This window comes from Podarcis vaucheri, assembly GCF_965113315.1.
Source record: "Podarcis vaucheri genome assembly, chromosome: 2".
NCBI lineage: Eukaryota > Metazoa > Chordata > Lepidosauria > Squamata > Lacertidae > Podarcis > Podarcis vaucheri.
The window spans coordinates 35,515,255-35,536,040 of NC_138760.1; the positions used below are offsets into that span (position 1 = coordinate 35,515,255).

Below are 20,786 nucleotides of genomic sequence, written 5' to 3' on the forward strand. Positions count from 1 at the left end.
TCTTTGTTTAATTTCTATTTTGGGGGAAATAATAAAAAATTAATTAAAATTATGATTCTATGTGGGGGAGAGGGAGAGAAGGGTGCCCGCTCGCTGCCACTTTCCTGATGGCGTCGTCGAGGGGAGGAAAGGGTTGGGTTGGCTGGTGGGCGGGCGGGAGAGGAGGCGCAGGACCACCCATTCCCCCCACCTCAACTGGAACTGTCCGTCCTATAGCTTCTCACAAATGCAGTTTCTCTCCTCCCCCATCCCGCACACGCTACCATGCCATTTCTAAACCGGACTATAACTCCCACCGGGACTGTAACTCCCCAAACGCCGCGCGAACGGGGCAGAGAAAGATCCCGGCGCACTTGCTGTATTCCGCACAGGGACTACAACTCCCAAAACTCTGTGGGAACAGGGCAGAGCGAAATCCCAGCGCCCGAAGCATGCTGGGAGTTGTAGTCTGGCTCCTTAGGGGAAGAGCGTGAAGCTTTGGACTCTGCCCAGTTTGTGCTGGGCGGAAGAAGCGGCGATGTCGCTGGTGCCGGCGCTGCAGACCGGGGGAGAAATGGCCAGGCGCGGAGGCCGTGCCCTCCTCGGCAAGGAGCTCCATGCCCGCATCTGCTCCTGCTGGGCTCCCGCTACTCCGCCTGCCACCAGCCACGGCGGGGAAGCCTGTGCACCGAGCAGCTGCAAGGCTGGTTGCCCTGGGTTCAGCAGCGACTCCTGCCAGCCCGTTGACTGGTGCACGCAGCCAGGGGCTATTCTGTCTCGGTTTTCTCGCAGGTGGTGGGGCGTGGGCACCACCCTGGTGCCCTCTGGGCACGGTTACCGCTGCCGGATATCTAAAGCCTGCATGCATCAACTCAGACCGTGCCAGGGACTTGGTGCTTGCCTAGCCCTCCCACGCTGTTGGTTCCAGGGTGTTGACACCTTTCTGAGCCAAAAGAGCCCGTGTAAGACCTTTTGCAGCAGCTTAGCCCACCCAAGCTCTACTCGCCAGTCGCTTAGTGCCAGCCTCAGGTCACCTTGGCTTATGAAGATCCTGTTAAGGACATACAGCCAGTCAGTCACTGGGCAACATTGTGCCAGTCTACCTTGGTGGCACACCAAGCAGCCGTCTTCTTCCCTTGTCCCTGCTCCAAGAGTGGGCAAGCATAGTTACCATGTCAGTCGCCCAGCAGGGACTGAGTGCCACATGGTGGATCTGCGCAGTGACACTGTGACTCAGCCGAGCCCCGAGATGAGGCAAGCCATGGCCCAGGCAGAGGTGGGGGATGATGACTACGGGGAGGACCCCACGGTCAATGGTGAGTCTGGGTGAAAAGGGGCATCCATGGGGCGGTAAGGCTCTGCAAAGGGTTCCATGCTGCCACAGGCTAGGGTGCAACTGTGCCTAATGCTTTGGAGCAAGGCTGCTCGTTTTCAAGACCCAGCTGTGAAAGCAATGGCACTGTGAACGTCAGATATTTATTTTTGTTATTTGTTCTTCTTATTAAATTGGCATACTGCACTTCATGGGACGCGGGTGGCGCTGTGGCTTAAACCACAGAGCCTAGGACTTGCTGATCAGAAGGTCGGCGGTTCGAATCCCCGCAACGGGGTGAGCGCCTGTTGCTCAGTCCCTTCTCCTGCCAACCTAGCAGTTTGAAAGCACATCAACATGCAAGTAGATAAATAGGTACCACTCCGGCGGGAAGGTAAACGGCGTTTCCGTGCGCTGCTCTGGTTCGCCAGAAGCGGCTTAGTCATGCTGGTCACATGACCCAGAAGCTGTAAATAAATAAAGCAAGATGAGCGCCACAACACCAGAGTCGGTCACGACTGGACCTAATGGTCAGGGGTCCCTTTACCTTTACCTTTATACTGCCCTTCATCCAAAGATCACAAGGCGATTCACAACATAAAAATACAATACCTTCCAGGAAAAACGTTGCATTTGGAGGGGAGCAGATGGAAAGGGCCGCCCTGAATATTTTATGGAAAGACAGGCTCTACACCTGGATTTTGTTTATTGTCATATAATATATAGTTTCCTGTGGCTTTAAGGGCCAGTGTTGGCTGCTGGGTGTCTGTCTCCATGAAGAAATAATCTAAGCTCCATGGGTGATTTTAACGTGCCTAGTCTGCAAATGCTTGTGCCATAATAAAATCGTTAGCCTTTGAAGTGTCACAAGTCATTTTGCTGTTGTTTTTAAGAGACTACCCCTCTGGAAATTGCCCCAAACTTGTCTGAAAGGAGCTTGTTCATGGGAATAATATTCCGTCCACTTACGTTTTGCTTATGTTACTGGCTGAAATATTTGGGGAATGTATGTAAAATAATGGGACGCGGGTGGCGCTGTGGGTAAAACCTCAGCGCCTAGGACTTGCCGATCACATGGTCGGCGGTTCGAATCCCCGCGGTGGAGTGCGCTCCCGTTGCTTGGTCCCAGCACCTGCCAACCTAGCAGTTCGAAAGCACCCCCGGGTGCAAGTAGATAAATGGGGACCGCTTGCGGGAAGGTAAACGGCGTTTCCGTGTGCTGCGCTGGTGCCGGCTCGCCAGAGCAGCTTCGTCACGCTGTCCACGTGACCCGGAAGTGTCTGTGGACAGCACTGGCTCCCGGCCTATAGAGTGAGATGAGCACGCAACCCCAGAGTCGGTCACGACTGGCCTGTACGGGCAGGGGTACCTTTACCTTTACCTTTATGTAAAATAAACCCATTGCCAAAACGTGATGCTGATGATTATATATATATATTTTAAAAGCCAAGAGAGCCTTCAGCAACCTGGAGTAGGAGGTGTTAAAATTCAAATATCCTGATTCTGTGAACAGGCTCACAGTTGTGAACTTCTGACATCCCACCCACACACCCTATACACTATCTGAAACTTGAGGGTGGCTTCTTCTTGTCCTTGTGTTCTTATTTCCCTCTTCAGAACTGCAGAGAGTAGTGGCTGATCTCCTTGGAATGGAAGGGGCTCTGTTTGTTCCCACAGCCACCATGGCGAACCTCATTGCTGGTAAGTCTTATAAGAAGCAATCGGAGCTGATTTCCCTTGCAGCCCCTCGTACCACCTTCCATCCTGTTCTGGGAGGTCCCCCAACTCTTTGGAGTTGATTGGGTGGGAGTGGTACCGTGGTGATCCCCTCTTCTCCCATTGGCAGATACCTCCACTGGATCAGAGCCCTTATTTACAGCAGGCATATAAATACATATGTGCTCTGCCTATAACTTTAATGCCCTCTGTTTTATTATTATGTAATTAAACCACAGAGCCTAGGACTTGCCGATCAAAAGGTCGGCGGTTCGAATCCCTGCGACGGGGTGAGCTCCCATTGCTCGGTCCAGCTCCTGCCCACCTAGCAGTTCAAAAACACGAAGTGCAAGTAGATAAGTAGGTACCACTCCAGCAGGAAGGTAAACAGCGTTTCCATGCGCTGCTCTGGTTCGCCAGAAGCGGCTTAGTCATGCTGGCCACATGACCTGGAAGCTGTACGCCAGCTCCCTCAGCCAATAAAGCGAGATGAGCACCGCAACCCCAGAGTCGGTCATGACTGGACCTAATGGTCAGGGGTCCTTTTACCTTTACCTAAGTCTCCTTGTAAGGGCTATGCCCTAAGACTTAGTCATAAAAAAACCCCACAAATAGCCCCACCTACCCCTGAATGAAGCAATCAGGAGAGAGAGTTTCATTTTGGGAATTGTTCTAGTTCTGTTTTTTTATTTCAGTTATTATTTATAAAATCAGTGGCAGGGACTTTGTGGCCCTCTAAATGTTGCAAGACTCCCAGTGTGGCATAACAGAGTATTGGACTATGACCTGGGAGACCAGGGTTCAAATCCTCACTCAGTCATGAATCTCACTGGGTGGCCTTGGGCCAGTCACCTTCTCTTAGCCTAACCTACCTCGCATGGTTGTTGTTAGGATGAAATAGGGAGGAGAACAACGTACACCACCTTGAGCCCGTGGGTCAGGGATGATGGGAGTTGTAGTTCAACACCTTCTGGAGGGCCACAGGGTTACCAGCATTGATGGCAGTACAGCGCCATCCGTGTACAAGAAAAATATACACCCGCAACCGTCTGCCTAAGAGGCTTTCTCTAGCCTTAGAATTACTAGGCAAAACATTTTTGACTGTGAGATGAGAGCTCCTAACGGCTGCACTCTTAAAAGGTGCTGGAGAGATTGGAATAAGCATTACTGACTGCTTCAGCTCAGGGATCTCCTAGCAATGATGAAAACAGGCAGCCTGGTTAGCTCAGTTGGTTAGAGCATGGTGCTGATAGTTGCTAAGGTTGCAGGTTCGAGCCCCATATGGGACAGCTGCATATTCCTGAACTGCAGTGGGTTGGACCTGAGGGTCCCTTCCAACTCTTTTGGTTGTTAGTCGTGTCTGACTCTTGGTGACCCCATGGACGAGAGCACGCCAGGCACTCCTGTCTTCCACTGCCTCCCGCAGTTTGGTCAAACTCATGCTGGTAGCTTCGAGAACACTGTCCAACCATCTCGTCCTCTGTCGTCCCCTTCTCCTTGTGCCCTCCATCTTTCCCAACATCAGGGTCTTTTCCAGGGAGTCTTCTCTTCTCATGAGGTGGCCAAAGTATTGGAGCCTCAGCTTCAGGATCTGTCCTTCCAGTGAGCACTCAGGGCTGATTTCCTTCAGAATGGATAGGTTTGATCTTCTTGCAGTCCATGGGACTCTCAAGAGTCTCCTGCAGCACCATAATTCAAAAGCATCAATTCTTCGGCGATCAGCCTTCTTTATGGTCCAGCTCTCACTTCCATACATCACTACTGGGAAAACCATAGCTTTTACTATACGGACCTTTGTTGGCAAGGTGATGTCTCTGCTTTTTAAGATGCTGTCTAGGTTTGTCATTGCTTTTCTCCCAAGCATTTAATTTCGTGACTGCTGTCACCATCTGCAGTGATCATGGAGCCCAAGAAAGTAAAACTCTACCTTATATATTTGTGGAGAGGATAACTATGACAGATTCATCCTCATTTTCTCTTGCCATCTGACTCTTAGTTCATTGTTTCCCCTGTCCCCACTATAGACCCCCCAGTTCTCACCCTTGTCCTCTCTTACCATAGTCATGTGCCACTGCCGCCAGCGAGGGGCGCAGCTCATGCTTGGGAGGGAATCCCACATCCATGTGTTTGAGCACGGAGGGATTGCACAGGTAAGCGATGCTGGGAGGGGACCCTGAAGCACCGGCCATCACCTAAACCCACTGTGCCTCTTTCTACCCCTATTCCATCTCAAAAACAAGGAACCAGAGAAATGGCAAAGGTCATGTACTTACAGCTGCCAAGGCAAATGTGGTCACAGTCTCGCAAAGGGGCCACGGGGATGCAGCTGTGCAAGGCTTTACTCAAACCTTGGCCAGAGGAGTGAGAAGCCTGGTGATGTGCTTCCCTCTAGTGGCCATTAGCACAAGCTGCCTCCTCGTCTCCTTGGATAGTAACAGTTCCCGACTTCATGCACAAGTGTCTCTGTGCTCAGCTCAAAAGAACATTGTGTGAAGATTGTTCCATTACTAAAGGACCAAATAGGAAATTGTCTTCCCCTTTCGTTCTAATGATTTGCCTTGTTACCTCCTATGATGGTTTGTTTTTTTTAGCTGACCCCCCCAGAATGCTTGCATGTTATGCCTGCAAATACCTTCTCAGAACAGTCCTTTCCACTAAGCTTTTGAAACGAACTCACTGATCCACTGTTGAGAATTGGAGATTATAAGCACCCGGTGTCGTCTTCTTAGAGCCCTGGATTTTCTCTGCTGGTAATTTAGAAGGAGCTGGAACCCTGGGCACAGGAGATTAAGCTAGGTGATGTTGATTCCTTCTAGGTATGGGATATTTATTGACTCCTCATGCCTCGCCCCCCACCGACAGATGCTTTAGTGATTTGTCCCTTTGTTATACTTCGCAACGCTTCCATTGCTGCAATGCCAGTGCATGGGTTTTGAATTCAATTGATCCAACCAAGGGATTTTCCCCTTGTGAGTAGAAAGCTGTTTGCGGTCCTTGCATGAATCAGTATTTACAGGAAGCTGCCTTGTGGATTCTAACACTTTCTGCATTATCAGCAGGCTGCCCCATTTTCTGTTCTTCCATATGCTTAGCACGGATTGCTGTGTGTCTCTGGCACTCAGATCCTGAATCAGTGGTCCCAATGACCGCAGCAGGACTTAAATATATTTAATGCATTTTAGAACCTAGACACAAGACACACATGCTATGACTTCTGCCTTTAGATATGAGCACAACACAAAAATTGCAAAGCAACATTTTGGGTTGAGGTTGCTTGCACCTCCAAAACTACTACTTCTGTGTATTAATCCATTTAAATAACCCCAAGCTTCAGTCCTCCTAACTTTCCAAAACACTTATTGGCAGCACTTGCCTCTGCCTCCTATCAGCTCCCCCCATAAGTCTCCTGCCCACCTAGGCAGCCCAAACACAACCTCTCTGCCTTACAGTGCAAGGCTAGGCTTGTTTGCTCTGAATTAAGCCCCGCCTTGTTCAATGGGGATATAATTGCAGCTTTCGTTTTGCTTGATTAGGAAGCATCAGGATTTTTCTTGACCAAAGAACCTTCTCAAAGGTTCTGAAGTGTCTGTTCCCTACTGTGATAAGAATTTTAAGGTCTTAGATATATAATAAATGTTTATAAATGTACCAGCCAAGCATGTACACAGATCAGCACAGGAAGACTGACCTGAAACCATTTTTGATTCCTAAACTGACCAAATGTTTTGTCTGCAAGGTCAAAGGAAAATGGAAAAGCCTCCCCATTGACTTTTCCTTCACAAATCCTGTCTTAAGGGTATGTCTGTGTTTGAATAGGGTGAGCCTGTGACCTGGCTCAGGATCTAAGTATTTATCATTACAAAAGACTGGCCAGGCTCCCCAGGGTATCCAATCAAGTGAGCATTAACAGGTAACCTGTCAGATGAGATAAACAACGCACTCAGATTTCTGCTGTAGACCACCTTTTCTGTGATGTATGTATGATGTATGGAGGGGTGGTCTTGAGCTCCAGCATAGGGAATTGAAAATGTCTATATAAGGGCAGGCACACTTTTGTTCTGGGTTCCTCCTCCTTTCCTGCATGTGAGGGGAGCACCCTGTTGCAACAGATCAATAAAGATCAAGCTTACTAGCTGCTTTGCATCTCAATATTCTCTGGTTGGCCTCTGTTATTTTCTCCTACCAATAAGGAACCTATGTAAGGACTCTGTATGGGCTCTTGGATACCCCATAAGGGAAAAGGGCAGATTTTTGTTTACAGCACTACAAGACCAGATGGCTTCACTATCACAAACAGCCAGGGGCCGTGGCTCATTCGGAGAGGTTGCATATGTGCTTGTGCCTTTCCATAAAGTACTTGGTTTTCAACCAAACTGGGTACCACATATTCACATTCACCATAAACAGCATCGGAGTTGATGTTAAAGCTTTTATCGGCATGAGGCATTTACCATGTACAGGCTTCGCCTGAGGCCACCCACCCACTTTGTTCTCACCCAGGTGGCGGGAGTCCATTCAGAGGCATTACAGGACCTGCCCAACGGGACCATCAATCTGGATGAACTGGAGCAGAAGATCCAGCAGGCCCACCAGAGCCAGTACCACCCCCGCCCTGAGCTCATTTGCCTCGAGAACACGCACAGCTCGGCCGGAGGAAGGGTGCTGCCCCTTAAGTACCTGCAAGAGGTGAGTACCATGAGTCATTCATCCAGACTCAACCCAACAGACTGGGAGAGCCTGGATAGCTCAGCAGGTTAGAGCATGGTGCTGATGATGCCAAGGTTGCAGGTTCAGTCCCCGTATAGGACAGCTGCGTATTCCTGCATTGCAGGGGGCTGGAGACGAGACAATCCTCAGTGTCCCTTTCAACCCTACGATTCTCTGACTCTTTCAGAAAATTCTTTTTTTTATCTTCTTTTTATTCATTTTCTATTACCAAACAACAACAACAAAAGGAAAAATAACAAACACATACCAAAGACAAAAGAAAACATCAACCATATCAGAAACACCTTAACCAACCAAAAAACAAACATTAAAACAAATAGCAGTTTACTTCCCTCCATCTCGGTCTTGGGTTATGTGAATATTAAATCCAATCTGCAGTTTTTCATTATATAACATCTGCGCATCGCAGGAATTATATTACGCCTACTGTGATTTTTTTATATCTAGAATTTGTTTCTGTATATGTTATAAATTTAGACCATTCATCAATAAACTTTCTACCTTTTTGCTGTCTAATGTTCTGCGTCATTTTTGCTAAATCCATATACTCAATTTAATTTGCCAATCTTTAACAGTCGGGATATTTGGGGTTTTCCAATTTTGTGCTAATAGAATCCTGGCAGCTACAGTTGCATATTGAAACATTACGTAATCTTCTTTCTTAATCTCCTCTCCAATCATTCCCAGAAGGAAGGCTTCAGGCTTTTTGACTCTTTCAGAAAATTCAATAGTCTTTTCGTTGTGGTGGGTATTGTGAGCAATAGCTGCTGTGGTAGCAGTAATAACATTTTATTCATTCAAGTACTTTCAGCGTTTGTATTTATTTATCAATATTTTTAATAGTTGTGTTTATTTATACAATAAATAAAACTTTTTTTAAAAAAAATGTTGCAGTGTATCTCGACTCCACCCAAAATGCATGCATGTGTAGTGGAGGGTGGAGGGTTTCCCCCCCACCCCCACTTTTCACCTTAATCCACACTTCCAGGATGCTTCCTGTTGGCTTCCCCACCCTTATCTTGTTTCCTTCTCCCACTCCTACTGTCACCCTTAAATTGGCACATCTACATTTGGTAAAGCCCTGGAAATCCATAGGTCCTTGTCAGGCCATTTTGGGAGGTTTTAGTCATACCTCTATACTTAGGGAGGGTATCTCTAGATATGTATCGACCCTATTTTAGCGTGGTTGGGGGGGCTCCTTGCTTTAAAAAAACTCTTTGCAACTGCCAGGCACCGCACCACCCAAGTTTGGTATTAGAGGAAGTGATGATGATAAAAGAAGACCCCCAACTTAGCACCCCTTGGCTGGGCTGCCTGATACCAACAGTAACCCCAGATTGTCTTTTAGTTTTCTTGCAGAGCAGGGGCCCTGATCTCATGAGGCCCCTAGAGCTGCACATAAAGTGGAACCTGCAATGCCCCTAAGAAAGGCCACCAGCTCTGGGACGTCTTCCCCTCTGCCTGTCGCAAGCCTTAAAGTCAGGCTTCCAGATGCTTTGAGACTACAATTCCCATCATCCCTGACCACTGGTCCTGCTAGCTAGGGATGATGGGGGTTGTAGGCCAAAAAACACCTGGAGGACCGAGGTTGAGGAAGCCCGCTTTAAGTTGTTGGCTGAGCTCCATTCTCTACACAGGTGCACCAGGTAGCCCAGCGATACGGGCTGCGGATTCACATGGATGGTGCCAGGGTGCTTAACGCCGCCGTGGCCTTGGGAGTGCCGCCGGCTCATATCTCGCAGCACTGCAACTCCATCTCCCTGTGCCTCTCGAAGGTAGGTGGTTTCTGCTGTGGCTCTGAACAGGGTGGATTTCGGGGAAGAGTGCAAGCGCAGTACCTGCGAGGCTCACCTAACTGTGGGGACTTAGGAAGCTGAGCCAGACCGCTGCTCCATCCAGCTCAGTATTGCCTACGCGGACTGGCAGCGGCTCCCCAGGATTCCAAAAAGGGGCCCCTCCCAGCCTTACCTGGGGACTGAGCCTGAGACCATCCACCTGCAAAGCAGAACTGCAATCCTTCCCTGGCAACGTGTTTGAAACCTCTGCGATCCGTCCTTGGATTTGCAGCAGAAATCAGCAGGATTCAAACAAAGCTAGATAGAGGCTAGTGGAAGGGGCTGTGCAAGAGCTTCTCCACGCAGAGTCCCCAGATGGGGGCCCGAGAGGTTTGGGATTCTCCATAGCCTCCACACTGGCTAACCCCATCTTTTCTCTTTTCGATGACACAGGGCGTGGGAGCACCAGCCGGGGCACTTCTGGCTGGAAGCGGAGAGCTGATCGCCGAAGCCTGGCGCGTGCGGAAGCTCCTTGGGGGTGGGATGCGCCAGGCAGGGGTCCTGGCAGCCGCTGGCCTGGTTGGATTGAGCCGTGTGGAGGAGACGCTGAAGAGGGATCACCACAATGCCAGACACTTCGCCCAAGGTGCCTGTTCTGTGAGGCTGAAGGAGGGATTGATAATGCCTAACCTCTGCTGGGGGAAAGCGGGTGGCGCTGTGGATTAAACCACAGAGCCTAGGACTTGCCGATCAGAAGGTCGGTGGTTCGAATCCCCGCAACGGGGTGAGCTCCCGTTGCTCGGTCCCTGTTCCTGCCAACCTAGCAATTCGAAAGCACATCAAGGTGCAAGTAGATAAATAGGTACCGCTCTGGGGGGAAGGTAAACGGCGTTTCCGTGTGCTGCTCTGGTTCGCCAGAAGCAGCTTAGTCATGCTGGCCACATGTCTGCGGACAAACGCCGGCTCCCTCGGCCTATAGAGCGAGATGAGCGCTGCAACCCCAGAGTCGTCCGCCACCAGGCCTAATGGTCAGGAGTACCTTTACCTTTACCTTTACCTTTAACCTCTGCTGGGCGATCGAGGCTCACCACCCCTTCGCTGACACAGGGTGCCCCCTTGAGCCAAGGCTCTGAGGGTAGATTTCTCCAGCTCCTCCTATGCTGGGGTCAGCTTTCAGTTCAGATTTCAGCAGGCCAGCCCTCCCTGTTAGTGGGTGAGGATCTCTCCCAATTCCCTATCCACCCACCCATTTATCCTGTGATTCGATAACTTATCCCCGCTCGCCATTTTAAACCTCAAAGTGTTTTCTCTTTACAGGTGCCTTTGCCCTGGGCTCACCTCTCTGCTCCGTAAACCCCGCCACCGTGGAGACCAACATCGTCATGGCAACCATCTCGGCTCCCAGGCTGACCCCAGCCAAGCTGTGCGAGCTGATGGAGGCCGTGAGTGAGGAGGAGGTGGCCGCCACAGGCCAAGCCGTCAGCGTGAGGCTTTTCCCGTGGGGCGAGCGTCGCCTGCGCGCCGTCTGGCACTGCGACGTCTCCCTCCGAGACACGCAGCTGGCTGAGGGCAAGTGGCGCTTTGTCCTGGGCAGGTGGGAGCAGCAAAGCGCCGGTGTACCCTGAAGCCAGTCTGGTGGGCCAGAAGCCAAGTTGGCACGCAGGATGTCAGTCTGAAACAAGCCAGGGCGTGCCGAGAAGGCAAGCCTGTGATTGGTCAGCCCTGGCCTAGCTAAAGACGTGGTCCACATGGCTCCAGCCCTATATGGCTCTACAGAGGAGAGAAGCAGGCTTCAGCTTCGCAAGCCACCTGCTATGGGGGAACAGCAGTGGGAGAGCCTGTCCGTTTCCAGGAGCGGCTCTGGCAGCCAACAGACTCTGTTGCCAGACCAAAGGAGCTGCATCACTTCATGGCCTTGCAGGAAACGGTCCCAACATGGCTTCCACCCACCCACCCCACAGCCTTCCTGCATCCTGAGGGAATGGAGAGGGAGCTTTGTTTCCCAGGGATGCTCTGCTCCTGTTCTGTTCAGGCTAAGGGATACCTGCCAGCTACGACCTGTAGCTTTAAGAAAAGGAGCTTGAGCTTGCTTTTTTATTTTTCCTCTTCCCTCCCATTCCCTTTTACCTTGTGTGCCACGTCTTTTCGATTATAACCCTGAGGGCAAGGGCTGCCTTACGACTGATTTCTGTAAGCTGCTCTGGGAGCATTTTTCCAGCTGTAGGAGATGGGTAGAAATCCTTTGACTAAATAAATGGCACCTCTTCCTACCGGAGCCCTTTTTAATTCAAGAGGCCCCAGATGCATCAAGGAGGACCAGCGGATGGGCATGCTTGGAAGGGAAGGAGCATCAGCTATGCATAGCAAGAAACAGGGAGAAGGAGCCATGGATCCTTCAGGTGTTGAGTTAGGACAGGGATGGGGAGCTAGTCCAGATGTTGCTGGACTACGCTCCCATCACCCCAGGCCCATTGGCCATGCTGGCTGGGGCTGATGGAAACTGGAGTCCAGAAACATCTGGATGGGTCACACAGGCCTCCTACCCTTGGGTGAGGAACAAGGCCCTAGCTGTTTCTCTTCCTCAGCTCTGCTTGCACACCAAGAGTTGAGTAATGAACCCAGCATGTAAGGATGGCAACCGCTGCACCTTATCGATGGGGGTCCCTCGCCCCTTCCACATGCATCCCTCAGCCTGGCACACCCACAAGCAGATCTTCGTAACACCTTGCGGTCCATGCAGGTTACGTGTTGTGGCTGCATGACAAGAGGGGGATTGGCAGCAGTGGAATTTTCACCCCAGGAAGGCCAGTCAAGCAGAGTAGGGTTATGTCACAGCCCTGACAACGCATCAGATGAACACTGCACAGGCATCCGGCTTCAGGCGGAGCCCCTGAGCAGCCAGGAGAAGCAGGATGCTGGCCAACCCCTCGGTGCCAAAAGAGAGCCAGGCAAGGGCCAGGGACCAGCCAAAGGCGATGCGGACGTGCTCGAAGCGCTGCTGGTCAAACATGCGCACTGTCTCGGCGAAGGCTGCGCTGGAGTAGCAGATGTAGGTGCTGGTTCCCGACAGGGTCAGCAGTGCTGGGGGGAAGGGGAAGGGGGACGGGTCAGTGCCAGTCCTGTAGCAGACACTGCCCCCGATCAGGGCTCATGCCATGCTGCTCCTAACCATGATAACTCAAAGGAGCATCCCAGTAAGTTTCTGAGCACAATTCAAAGTGTTGGTGCTGACCTGTAAAGCCCTAAACAGCCTTGGTCCAGTATACCTGAAGGAGCGTCTCCACCTCCATCGCTCGGCCCGGACACTGAGGTCCAGCGCCGAGGGCCTTCTGGCGGTTCCCTTGCTGCAAGAAGCCAAGTTACAGGGAACCAGGCAGAGGGCCTTCTCGGTAGTGGCACCCGCCCTGTGAAAAATACCAAACTTTTAGAAGACATCTGAAGGCAGCCCTGTTTAGGGAAGCTTTTAATGTTTAATAGGTTATTGTATTTTAGTGTTTTGTTGGAAGCCGCCCAGAGTGCCTGGGGAAACCCAGCCAGATGGGCGGGGTATAAATAAATTATTATTATTATTATTATTATTATTATTATTATTATTATTATTAGTCAGAGGCAGTAGGGTAAATATTGTTGCGAATCATCATCACAATTAAAATAGCTGGATTTATTCACATGATGGATGCTCCGAATAATATTGAATGATACAGTATTCTCATGTTTTTTTTAGTGGGGTGTGATTGCATCTATATGCAGCTTTGGCTCATTAACCTGGGAAGGTAGCCCTAATAATTATAATGTTTATTATTTACACACCATCCACCTGACCTGGCTTCCCCAGCCACTCTGGGCGGCTCCCAACAGAATATTAAAAACACAATAAAACATCAAACATTAAAAACTTCCCCAAACAGGGTTGACTTCAGATGTCTTCTAAAAATCAGATAGTTGTTTATTTCCTTGACATCTGGTGGGAGGGTGTTCCACAGGGCGGTCCCCACTACAGAGAAGGCCCCTCTAGGAAAAGGATAACTCTTGATGCTAAACCTCTGCTGCTTTCACATCACCTGACCCTTTTAATGGGAGAGGCCAGTTGCTGCATCTGGGACACCCTCATTTGTCCTACCACTGAGCTAGGGTTCCCCAACCTCCACATGTCTTGTAAGACAGAGCTGTGTTAACAATAAAACATCATCAGGAATCCAGTCTGCAGTCAGTTCTCGGACAAGTGGCATGAAGGATAGCAAGTAGAGATTAGCTTTTGTATCTACTTGACCGTCAGACCACCCATGCCCACATGGGGCCTGCAAGGAGAGCGGTTCCACCAGCCAAAGAACTTTCCTTGTCCCAGTGTAAGTCAGCTTGGATCAAGTGCTAATCCCCGGCGCTTGCAAAGCAGAGATGAAGGACCTGTGGCCCTCCAGGTGTGCTTGGACTTCAGTTCCCATCTTAGTGGCTGGGGGCTGGCAAGAGTTGGAAACCAACAGGTGTTAGAATTCCTGCTCCGTGATTGCAGTCATGGGATTGTTGTTCATCACATGACGGTATATGTTTTGACTCCACAGAGTAGGAAGTGACGGAGACAGGATGTTTGTATTACTGTGTTCCGTGAAGTGGGACTATTGTCCTTTGTTCTTTTTCTCTTTGCTGTCTGATGCTAGAGAGGGAGCCATGTTGCTGTGCTCCGTGTGTGTTTATATGTAAATAAAGTAGATTAGCCAAAATGCTGAGTTGCTGAGGTCTGTTACTCAAGCTGCGAAGACTGCGGATCCCTAAGTGTGCCGATGTCTGTTGGCATCGGTTGCTGTGATGTTCGGGCTGAAGAAAGCTTTTGAAGCTCCCGAACAATCGACTAGGAGGGAGAGAACATGCCAGTCGGGCATGTGTCTCTACCAGGGTCCCACTCGAGTGTAGGCTGAGCTCTTAACATCAGGTCCCCCCCACCCCTTCTGCAAAGGATTCTGGGTAGGCTCCTCTGCTGTTGTGAGCAGTCAAGAGTCCTGCTTTTTCTGCCTTCAAGGAAGGGGAAAGGCAGTGAGGACAGGTCAGGAGTCGATGATGAGACAATATGTGGTTCCCGTGGCACCAAGACCACAGCACACTCGTTTGCACCTCGGTCTCACCAAGGGGCAGCTGACCTGATGGTGCTAAGACAGAATCTGCTAGGTATTCCCTGAGAGCAAGTGTTTAATGACATTTTGCCATGTTGCGGGGGGGTGGGGAGAGAGAGACTGATAAAGAAAGAAAACCTGGTTTCCCCCGCTCCAAAGACATAGCTTCACTCACCACCCAGCAGAAAATAGCAGCCTGTGAAGAGCAAAAGACGGGAGCTCTGGACCAAGGAACCGATGACCCCACAGATCCAGCCAAAGACGATCAAGACGAGGCTGAGAGGCAGCAGGACCACAAAGGCTCGATGCATGGCTGGCAGAGAGACAGAAGAGGGGGACATCCAATGGAGGGGGAAAGCAGGATGGTGTATTAGAGAATAGGTGAATGCAGCTTTACAGATGACCCTAGAGGTCACTGGGTCCAACCGCTGGGCAATCCAGGGACCCTATTGCTACAGCATCCCCGATAGGTGGTCATCCAGCTTCTGCTTTTTAAAAACCTCTGATGGAGAGCCCCCCCCCCACCTTTCTGTTTCCTCCCCGTGACATTTTATTTCAAGAAACAAATCGCCCTGCTCGCAGCTCCGAAACAGTGCTCGTCTTCAACCATAATCTGATTTACAGAAGGGCTTCCAGCAATAAAGGCTGGGCTCACACTCCCGCTTACTGTGCACCTACTGCTTTTCCAGTGCTGGGTATTTAATCCATATTCACACATTATCTAAAACAGGCATTAATCCTGTTATAAAATACCACTGTCGGATGCAGCTGTTTCTCAAACCAGCTTCACACAGATTAAAGTCCTTAAACTCTGCCTGATTGGTCTATGGCCAAGGTGGGGACACTTTTGCCTAGGGTAAAGAGGAAGGGGAGGGGGGACCAGCTTCACTGACCACTAAGGTGGCACAGTGAACACACTCTGAGACTCAAGACCAGTGGTGCAACTCGAGGTGCCCCCAAATGACCACTCTTAAGTGTGGCAGATGATGGCAGCAATCAGGCCCAGCGCCAGCACCTGGGGCTCATCCTGGCCACCACACCATCCTTTCTTGTTGCTGCTGCTACTTTTTATCATCATTAAAAACATTTTATAGCCAGGGGTGAGCTGACCAGGCATGTACAGGGTTACAGATACTAATTTTATAATTTTTTTCTTTAAAAAAACATGCGATCCATTTCCACCACAAAATGGGATTTATTCCCACTTAAATGTGTTCAGCAAATGCAAGCTCTGTATCATCCCTGTAGTCAAGACGGTCCTATGACCCAAGTGAGTTTAAAATGCGAAGCTGTATATGCTCAGAGTGTATTTTCTTAAATTGGAGTTGGAGGATGTTTGCATTCCTTTTTAATTTGTTTGCTTTGCTCTAACGTGGAACAGTTGTAGAGCGTGGAATAGTGATGGGAACAGAGAATATAAAGGTTGATTTTGTGCTTCATGACTGAACCCTGTTGGATCGGGCAAAAAGGCCTTCTAGTCCCAGTATCCTATTCTCACTGGATAAGCAGATGCTTATGAGAAGGCCACAAGTGCAGCAGGGCACTTACCACTTGGGATTCCCAGCAGCTGGGTTTTCAGGGGCATATGGCCTTCAACAGAGTGGACAGAACATTGCCATCACATCTAATGACCATTAACAGCCTTATCGTCCATGGGTTTGTCTAATCCTCTTTAAAGCTGACCAATTTGGTGGCCATTCCTACATCAGTCAATGTGGTAACATACACACACAGCCATCTAAAAGGACCCCCCCCCTATAGCCACAAAGTCCAGGGTCCAAAATTACCCAACTTCATCACGCCACCCCCACCCCGAGAACACACTTCCAAACTCCATCTTGCTATACAGAGATTCCCACCACCATTCAAAAGGCTGAGCCCACATTAGGCTGCCTACTCACATATAAGATGCTGGAGCGATGCGGGAACTTGCCAACTCTTTGTGCCGAACGGGTCTATCAGAGGCGTGCAGGCGTTCTGCCCTGGGGGGAAGTGACAAGGAGAGGAACAGCACCAAAGGATGATCAGAGATCCAGCCACAGGGTTTGCCATTCCAAAATGCTGCCTCCCACCTTCAGCAGTGCTAACCTAGACTGGAATCTTTACATCTCCAACACATAATATATCTGGGACCTTGAACAGGCAAGAGAGGTGGAGCTAACTGGCTTGAGGTTGATTACCATGGGACTCCTCTTATTAAGCCCAGAGCCTTTCTTGTCAATAAGATGGGGTGGTGGGAGAGCACAGTGGTGGCTGGTGCCCATTGACACGGGTGGGGTGGTAGGCAGCGAGATCAACAGTAGATGAAGCCTGAGCCAATGACAAAATCAACCACCGTATTTTTCGCTCCATAAGACGCACCTGACCATAAGACGCACCTAAGTTTTTAGAGGGGGAAAGCAAGGAAAAAAATATTCTGCGCAGAGCATGTAAGCGGCTCTCGCTTTTCTTGCTTTAAACCCTTCCGTCCCTCCTCCCGCTTCGCTGAGAAGCCAGCAGAGCAAGCTGTGCAGCTCTTGCTGAAGCCAGCAGAGCAAGAGCGATAGCTGCGCAGCACCTCTTCTTCTGCTGGCTTCCCAGCAAAGCAGGATGAGGGATGAAAGGGAGCCCTTACAAGGGAGCGTTGAGCAGAGCCTGGCAGCAGCTCTTGCTGACTTTTCCAGGTGTGGGAAGGACAGAGGGCAGCCCGTCAGTCCCTTCTCCCTTCTCGGGGAAAAGCCCCCAAAAGCTGCACACACGCTCCATGCGGCTCTTTAAAGGGAGCGCTGAGCAGAGCCTCCTGCCTGCATTCACTCCATAAGACACACACACATTTCCCCTTACTTTTTAGGAGGGAAAAGGTGCGTCTTATGGAGCAAAAAATACGGTAATTCTAGTTTTTGCCCCATCCTCTTTCCTGCTGAGTTCTCCAAGGACAATGTAGACGGAGGAGGAGGAGGAAGCTGAAAGCCAGTACCATCCCCTGGACTGCCTGTAAGTAAAAAAGCCAAGGCAGGTATGGGGCTGTGTGGGAGAAAACTGAAGTTGGTGGGGCAGGGCCCCATTTGCCCTAAAGGACCAGTCTCCACTGGGTAAGCAAATCAAAGCAGGTGGCCGACCTGACTCACACTCATTTCTCCCTATGACATTGCCACAGCAGCTCCTTCATTCCCCTCTCTGATTTGTATCCATCCAGGGTACCTGAATTATCACTTTTTGGCAATGGAGGAGTAAGACCTTGGGCTAGGAAGTGCACTCTTCAGGTGTGGGGTGGAACTAGCAACTTGTAAAATTCTGATGGTCTTTGCACAGCACATACCGGTAATTATTTTTCTGCCTGCTTAAGTAATTGCAATGTGTTGTGCTGTATGGTTTTTAATTTTAATTGTTTTTTTTAAAAAAATATTGCTTCTTCTATGTCTATGAGTTCAGGTTACAATACAATAAAATGCCTAAAGTATAAGAAAAAGAGGCAATAAAGAAGCAGTCAAAGACCAGTATGAATGGACCACCTGAATGAATCTCACTGACCATTGTTTGGGAGCCCTCGCTCTATAGGCCTAGAGGACTTTGAACCTTTCCTTTCCTCCCAATAGGGCAAACTGGTGTTCACGCACAGCAGAGGATTCCCAAAAGGTTCCAAAATCCCAGAACCAAACAGCTTGAGAATGACAGGAATTGAACTTGACAGAGAGGAAAATTCCAGCCTCAGCTGTATGGTTGTAAATGTACTTCTGGACTGTTGCTATTTGTGGGTCGGATTCAAATCACATTCCAACCAATTCAGCCTGTGCAATTTAAGGGCAAATCAACACCATACATTTAAAGCACATGGCACACACACACACACACACACACACACACCTTCGCAAGAATCCCAGAAACTTTACTTTCCCCCTACAAAGCTACAATTCCCAGCCCCATTAACAAACTATAGTTCCCACAAAACTGACCTTTTGCTGCAAGGAAAGTGTGGGGTGGGGGAGTAGTAAGACACACTGGAACATGGGAGTAGCCAGAATTTATTGGGGGGACGGGCTCTATGGGTGGTGGGGGCAAGAACCGAGTTATCAGCGATGCAGTTGGTCAGTTAGTTAAGTATTTTTATTTATTTACTTGATTTGGGGGAGAGCAGCTGCCCCCCCGCCCCGCCCCCCCCGGCTACATCCATGCACTGGAAAATGTGGAATAAGAACGGCTTGATTCAAGGACTCCCGCAAAAAAAATCAGGATGGCTGCTCGATAAACAGGTGGCGTGGGAGCGACCTCCGAGAGCACAGCTCAGATGACAGCAGCAGGCTCTACTCCGCCCGCCCCCGGCTGTGATTTATTTAGCAGGGGGCACATCCACATGAGCCCAGAGGTGCATCAACAGCCAGGGGTGTCAGAACTCCTGATGGGCGCCAGAGCGTGAAAGCGAACATTCGATGCGTCCCTCTGACATTTCATATCTTTGATGGAAGTTCAATCGGGTCTCTCTTTTGAACAGAGAGCTGAAGAAAGCGCTGCCTCTGCTTCCCCCTCCCCTTTCCTCCTCTCTGACACCCCAGCCCTCCTTTCTCTCCAGGAGGGCGGATTCTTGGGTGCAATCCAGTTCTTTCCTTCTTTAATCTCTTCCCCCCCACCCTCACCCCTCGGCCCCAGCACAGAAAGTTATAAATGCGTGAAAGTCCGTGAACGTTAAAGCACCACCGGAATGGCTGAAATTCTTCGATTGCCAGCAAAAGGGGATGGAACAATTCCAGCTCGCCTTAACCTTATACCAGGATACTGCGATTCTAAGGCACCGGGATCCCTTCTCCCCACCCCCAAATGTATACACAAACCAGGGAGTGCAGTACTAGTTGCAGGTGAGCGTCGGGATAGCCCAGATGGGCAGGAGAGCAGGGGCTTGGAGAAAGGGCAGCCAGAGCGCCTGCTTTGCATGCCGATGGTCTCAGGATCAATCCACGGCATCTCCAGGGACGACGGTGAGAGAACTCCGTGAGAAAACCTCGAGAGCTGCTGCCGGCCAGTGTTGGCAATACTGACCTGGGCGGACTAGACATGCAGCGTCCTATCTTCCTAAACAAACGGGTGAAGCAGAATCAAGACGTCTCCAGGACGCAGAGACTTGAGTAGGGCAGAGGAATGCCGGCTGCCACAGCTACTCACCACCAAGCGATCCATTTTGTAACCCGACGGCGATTCCTCCGTTAGCAGAAAGTTTTTTCACGACTACTGAAACCGGCAGACCCAAGCCTAAGCTCGTGTATAGGTTTTTATTTTGGTGGGGTGGGGGGCGTTCGACACCCGACGCGATCCACTTTGGATCCCAGAAAAAGCACCCTCCTCTCCGGATCCCAGTGGCAAGGGAAGCGCGGGCTGTTGCCGTCGCGAACCCGAGGAAAGAAGGCGCGCGCGGCGCATCCCTACCTTCGCAGAGGCGCCAGAGTCCGGAGTGGGAACTCAGCTGCTCGGCGTCCCGAGCGCTGCTGTTGGCCGAGTCCACGCTCACCAGGTACCAGTAATCGGTGCCCAGGGCCGCGGCCAAGAAGGCGAAGCTGAAGAGCCCGCTGAGCGCCGCGCCCAGGCACAGCGCGCCGGGAGGCACCACCGCCAGGGCCCGGCGGCAGCCGCAGCACCTCGCCACCATCCCGCCGCCAGACTTGCTCGCACAGGCGCCGCCGCTGCTGCCTCTGGCGGCGGACACGTGGAGAGAAACAGCGGCAGCCGAGCGGGAGACTCTCCCTTTCTCACTGCAACGCTCCGGGGAGGGGGCGAGAGTCAGGTGGAAACGCGCGCGCGCCCCCCAAGCCGCATCTTCGCGGGGGTTGGGGGCGAAGCCACCGGGGACTTGCGCCCCAAATTGGAGCGGCCGCAAAAAGCCACCCTGCCAGCAGCAAGCTTCAAGGTCAAAGGCTGCCTTCGAGGAAGCTGCGATCCTCTTTCCAATTAAGTCGTGTCCCGCCCCCCCGCCCCCTCGGGCTCAGTTCAGTGGGAGGTGGATCCCCCGGGCCTCTTGTCCCTTAGAGGGCGCCTCTCATCATCCCGCCATTCTGAGAGCAGGGAGGGAGGGCGCCGCTCAGGAGACTTTCCCCCGTGTTTGCTTTCCCGCTCAGGAAAGCGCGCGCGCGGCCCCGGCTGGACTTGCAGCTCCTCTGGTGAGCGAGGTTTAAACCAGAAGCAGGCGCTCCTTCTTGGACGGATGCC

The 20,786-nt window shown here is 50.8% G+C and overlaps 2 protein-coding genes across 2 annotated transcripts; one reads left to right on the forward strand and one right to left on the reverse strand.

Moving 5' to 3' along the window:
• The first annotated feature begins 288 nt into the window (after positions 1–288).
• On the forward strand, positions 289–11,780 carry LOC309526946 (uncharacterized protein). Its single transcript, XM_082213341.1, has 7 exons — positions 289–1,295; positions 2,909–2,992; positions 5,069–5,157; positions 7,508–7,693; positions 9,373–9,510; positions 9,964–10,156; positions 10,828–11,780. Exons 1-7 carry the CDS (start codon positions 518–520, stop codon positions 11,133–11,135), a joined length of 1,776 nt encoding a protein of 591 aa, XP_082069467.1. The 5' UTR covers positions 289–517; the 3' UTR covers positions 11,136–11,780.
• TMEM235 (transmembrane protein 235) lies at positions 11,622–20,258 on the reverse strand. The gene is made up of 4 exons (XM_082213359.1): positions 20,010–20,258; positions 16,517–16,597; positions 14,791–14,928; positions 11,622–12,591 (listed from the first exon to the last, which is right to left on the reverse strand). The coding sequence occupies exons 1-4, from the start codon at positions 20,227–20,229 to the stop codon at positions 12,359–12,361; spliced, it is 672 nt and encodes a 223-aa protein (XP_082069485.1). The 5' UTR covers positions 20,230–20,258; the 3' UTR covers positions 11,622–12,358.
• Between the last annotated feature and the right edge of the window lie 528 nt (positions 20,259–20,786).

Bases quoted from the DNA above. Each gene is read 5' to 3' on its own strand.
- LOC309526946 (XM_082213341.1), top strand. From the start codon at position 518: ATGTCGCTGGTGCCGGCGCTGCAGACCGGGGGAGAAATGGCCAGGCGC. The intron at 5,158-7,507 runs GTAAGCGATGCT...GTTCTCACCCAG, and splicing joins AGCACGGAGGGATTGCACAG to GTGGCGGGAGTCCATTCAGA. The intron at 9,511-9,963 runs GTAGGTGGTTTC...TCGATGACACAG, and splicing joins TCTCCCTGTGCCTCTCGAAG to GGCGTGGGAGCACCAGCCGG.
- TMEM235 (XM_082213359.1), bottom strand. From the start codon at position 20,229: ATGGTGGCGAGGTGCTGCGGCTGCCGCCGGGCCCTGGCGGTGGTGCCT. The intron at 16,598-20,009 runs GTAGGGATGCGC...ACTTCCCCCCAG, and splicing joins ACTCTGGCGCCTCTGCGAAG to GGCAGAACGCCTGCACGCCT. The intron at 14,929-16,516 runs GTGAGTAGGCAG...TCTCTCTGCCAG, and splicing joins ATCGCTCCAGCATCTTATAT to CCATGCATCGAGCCTTTGTG.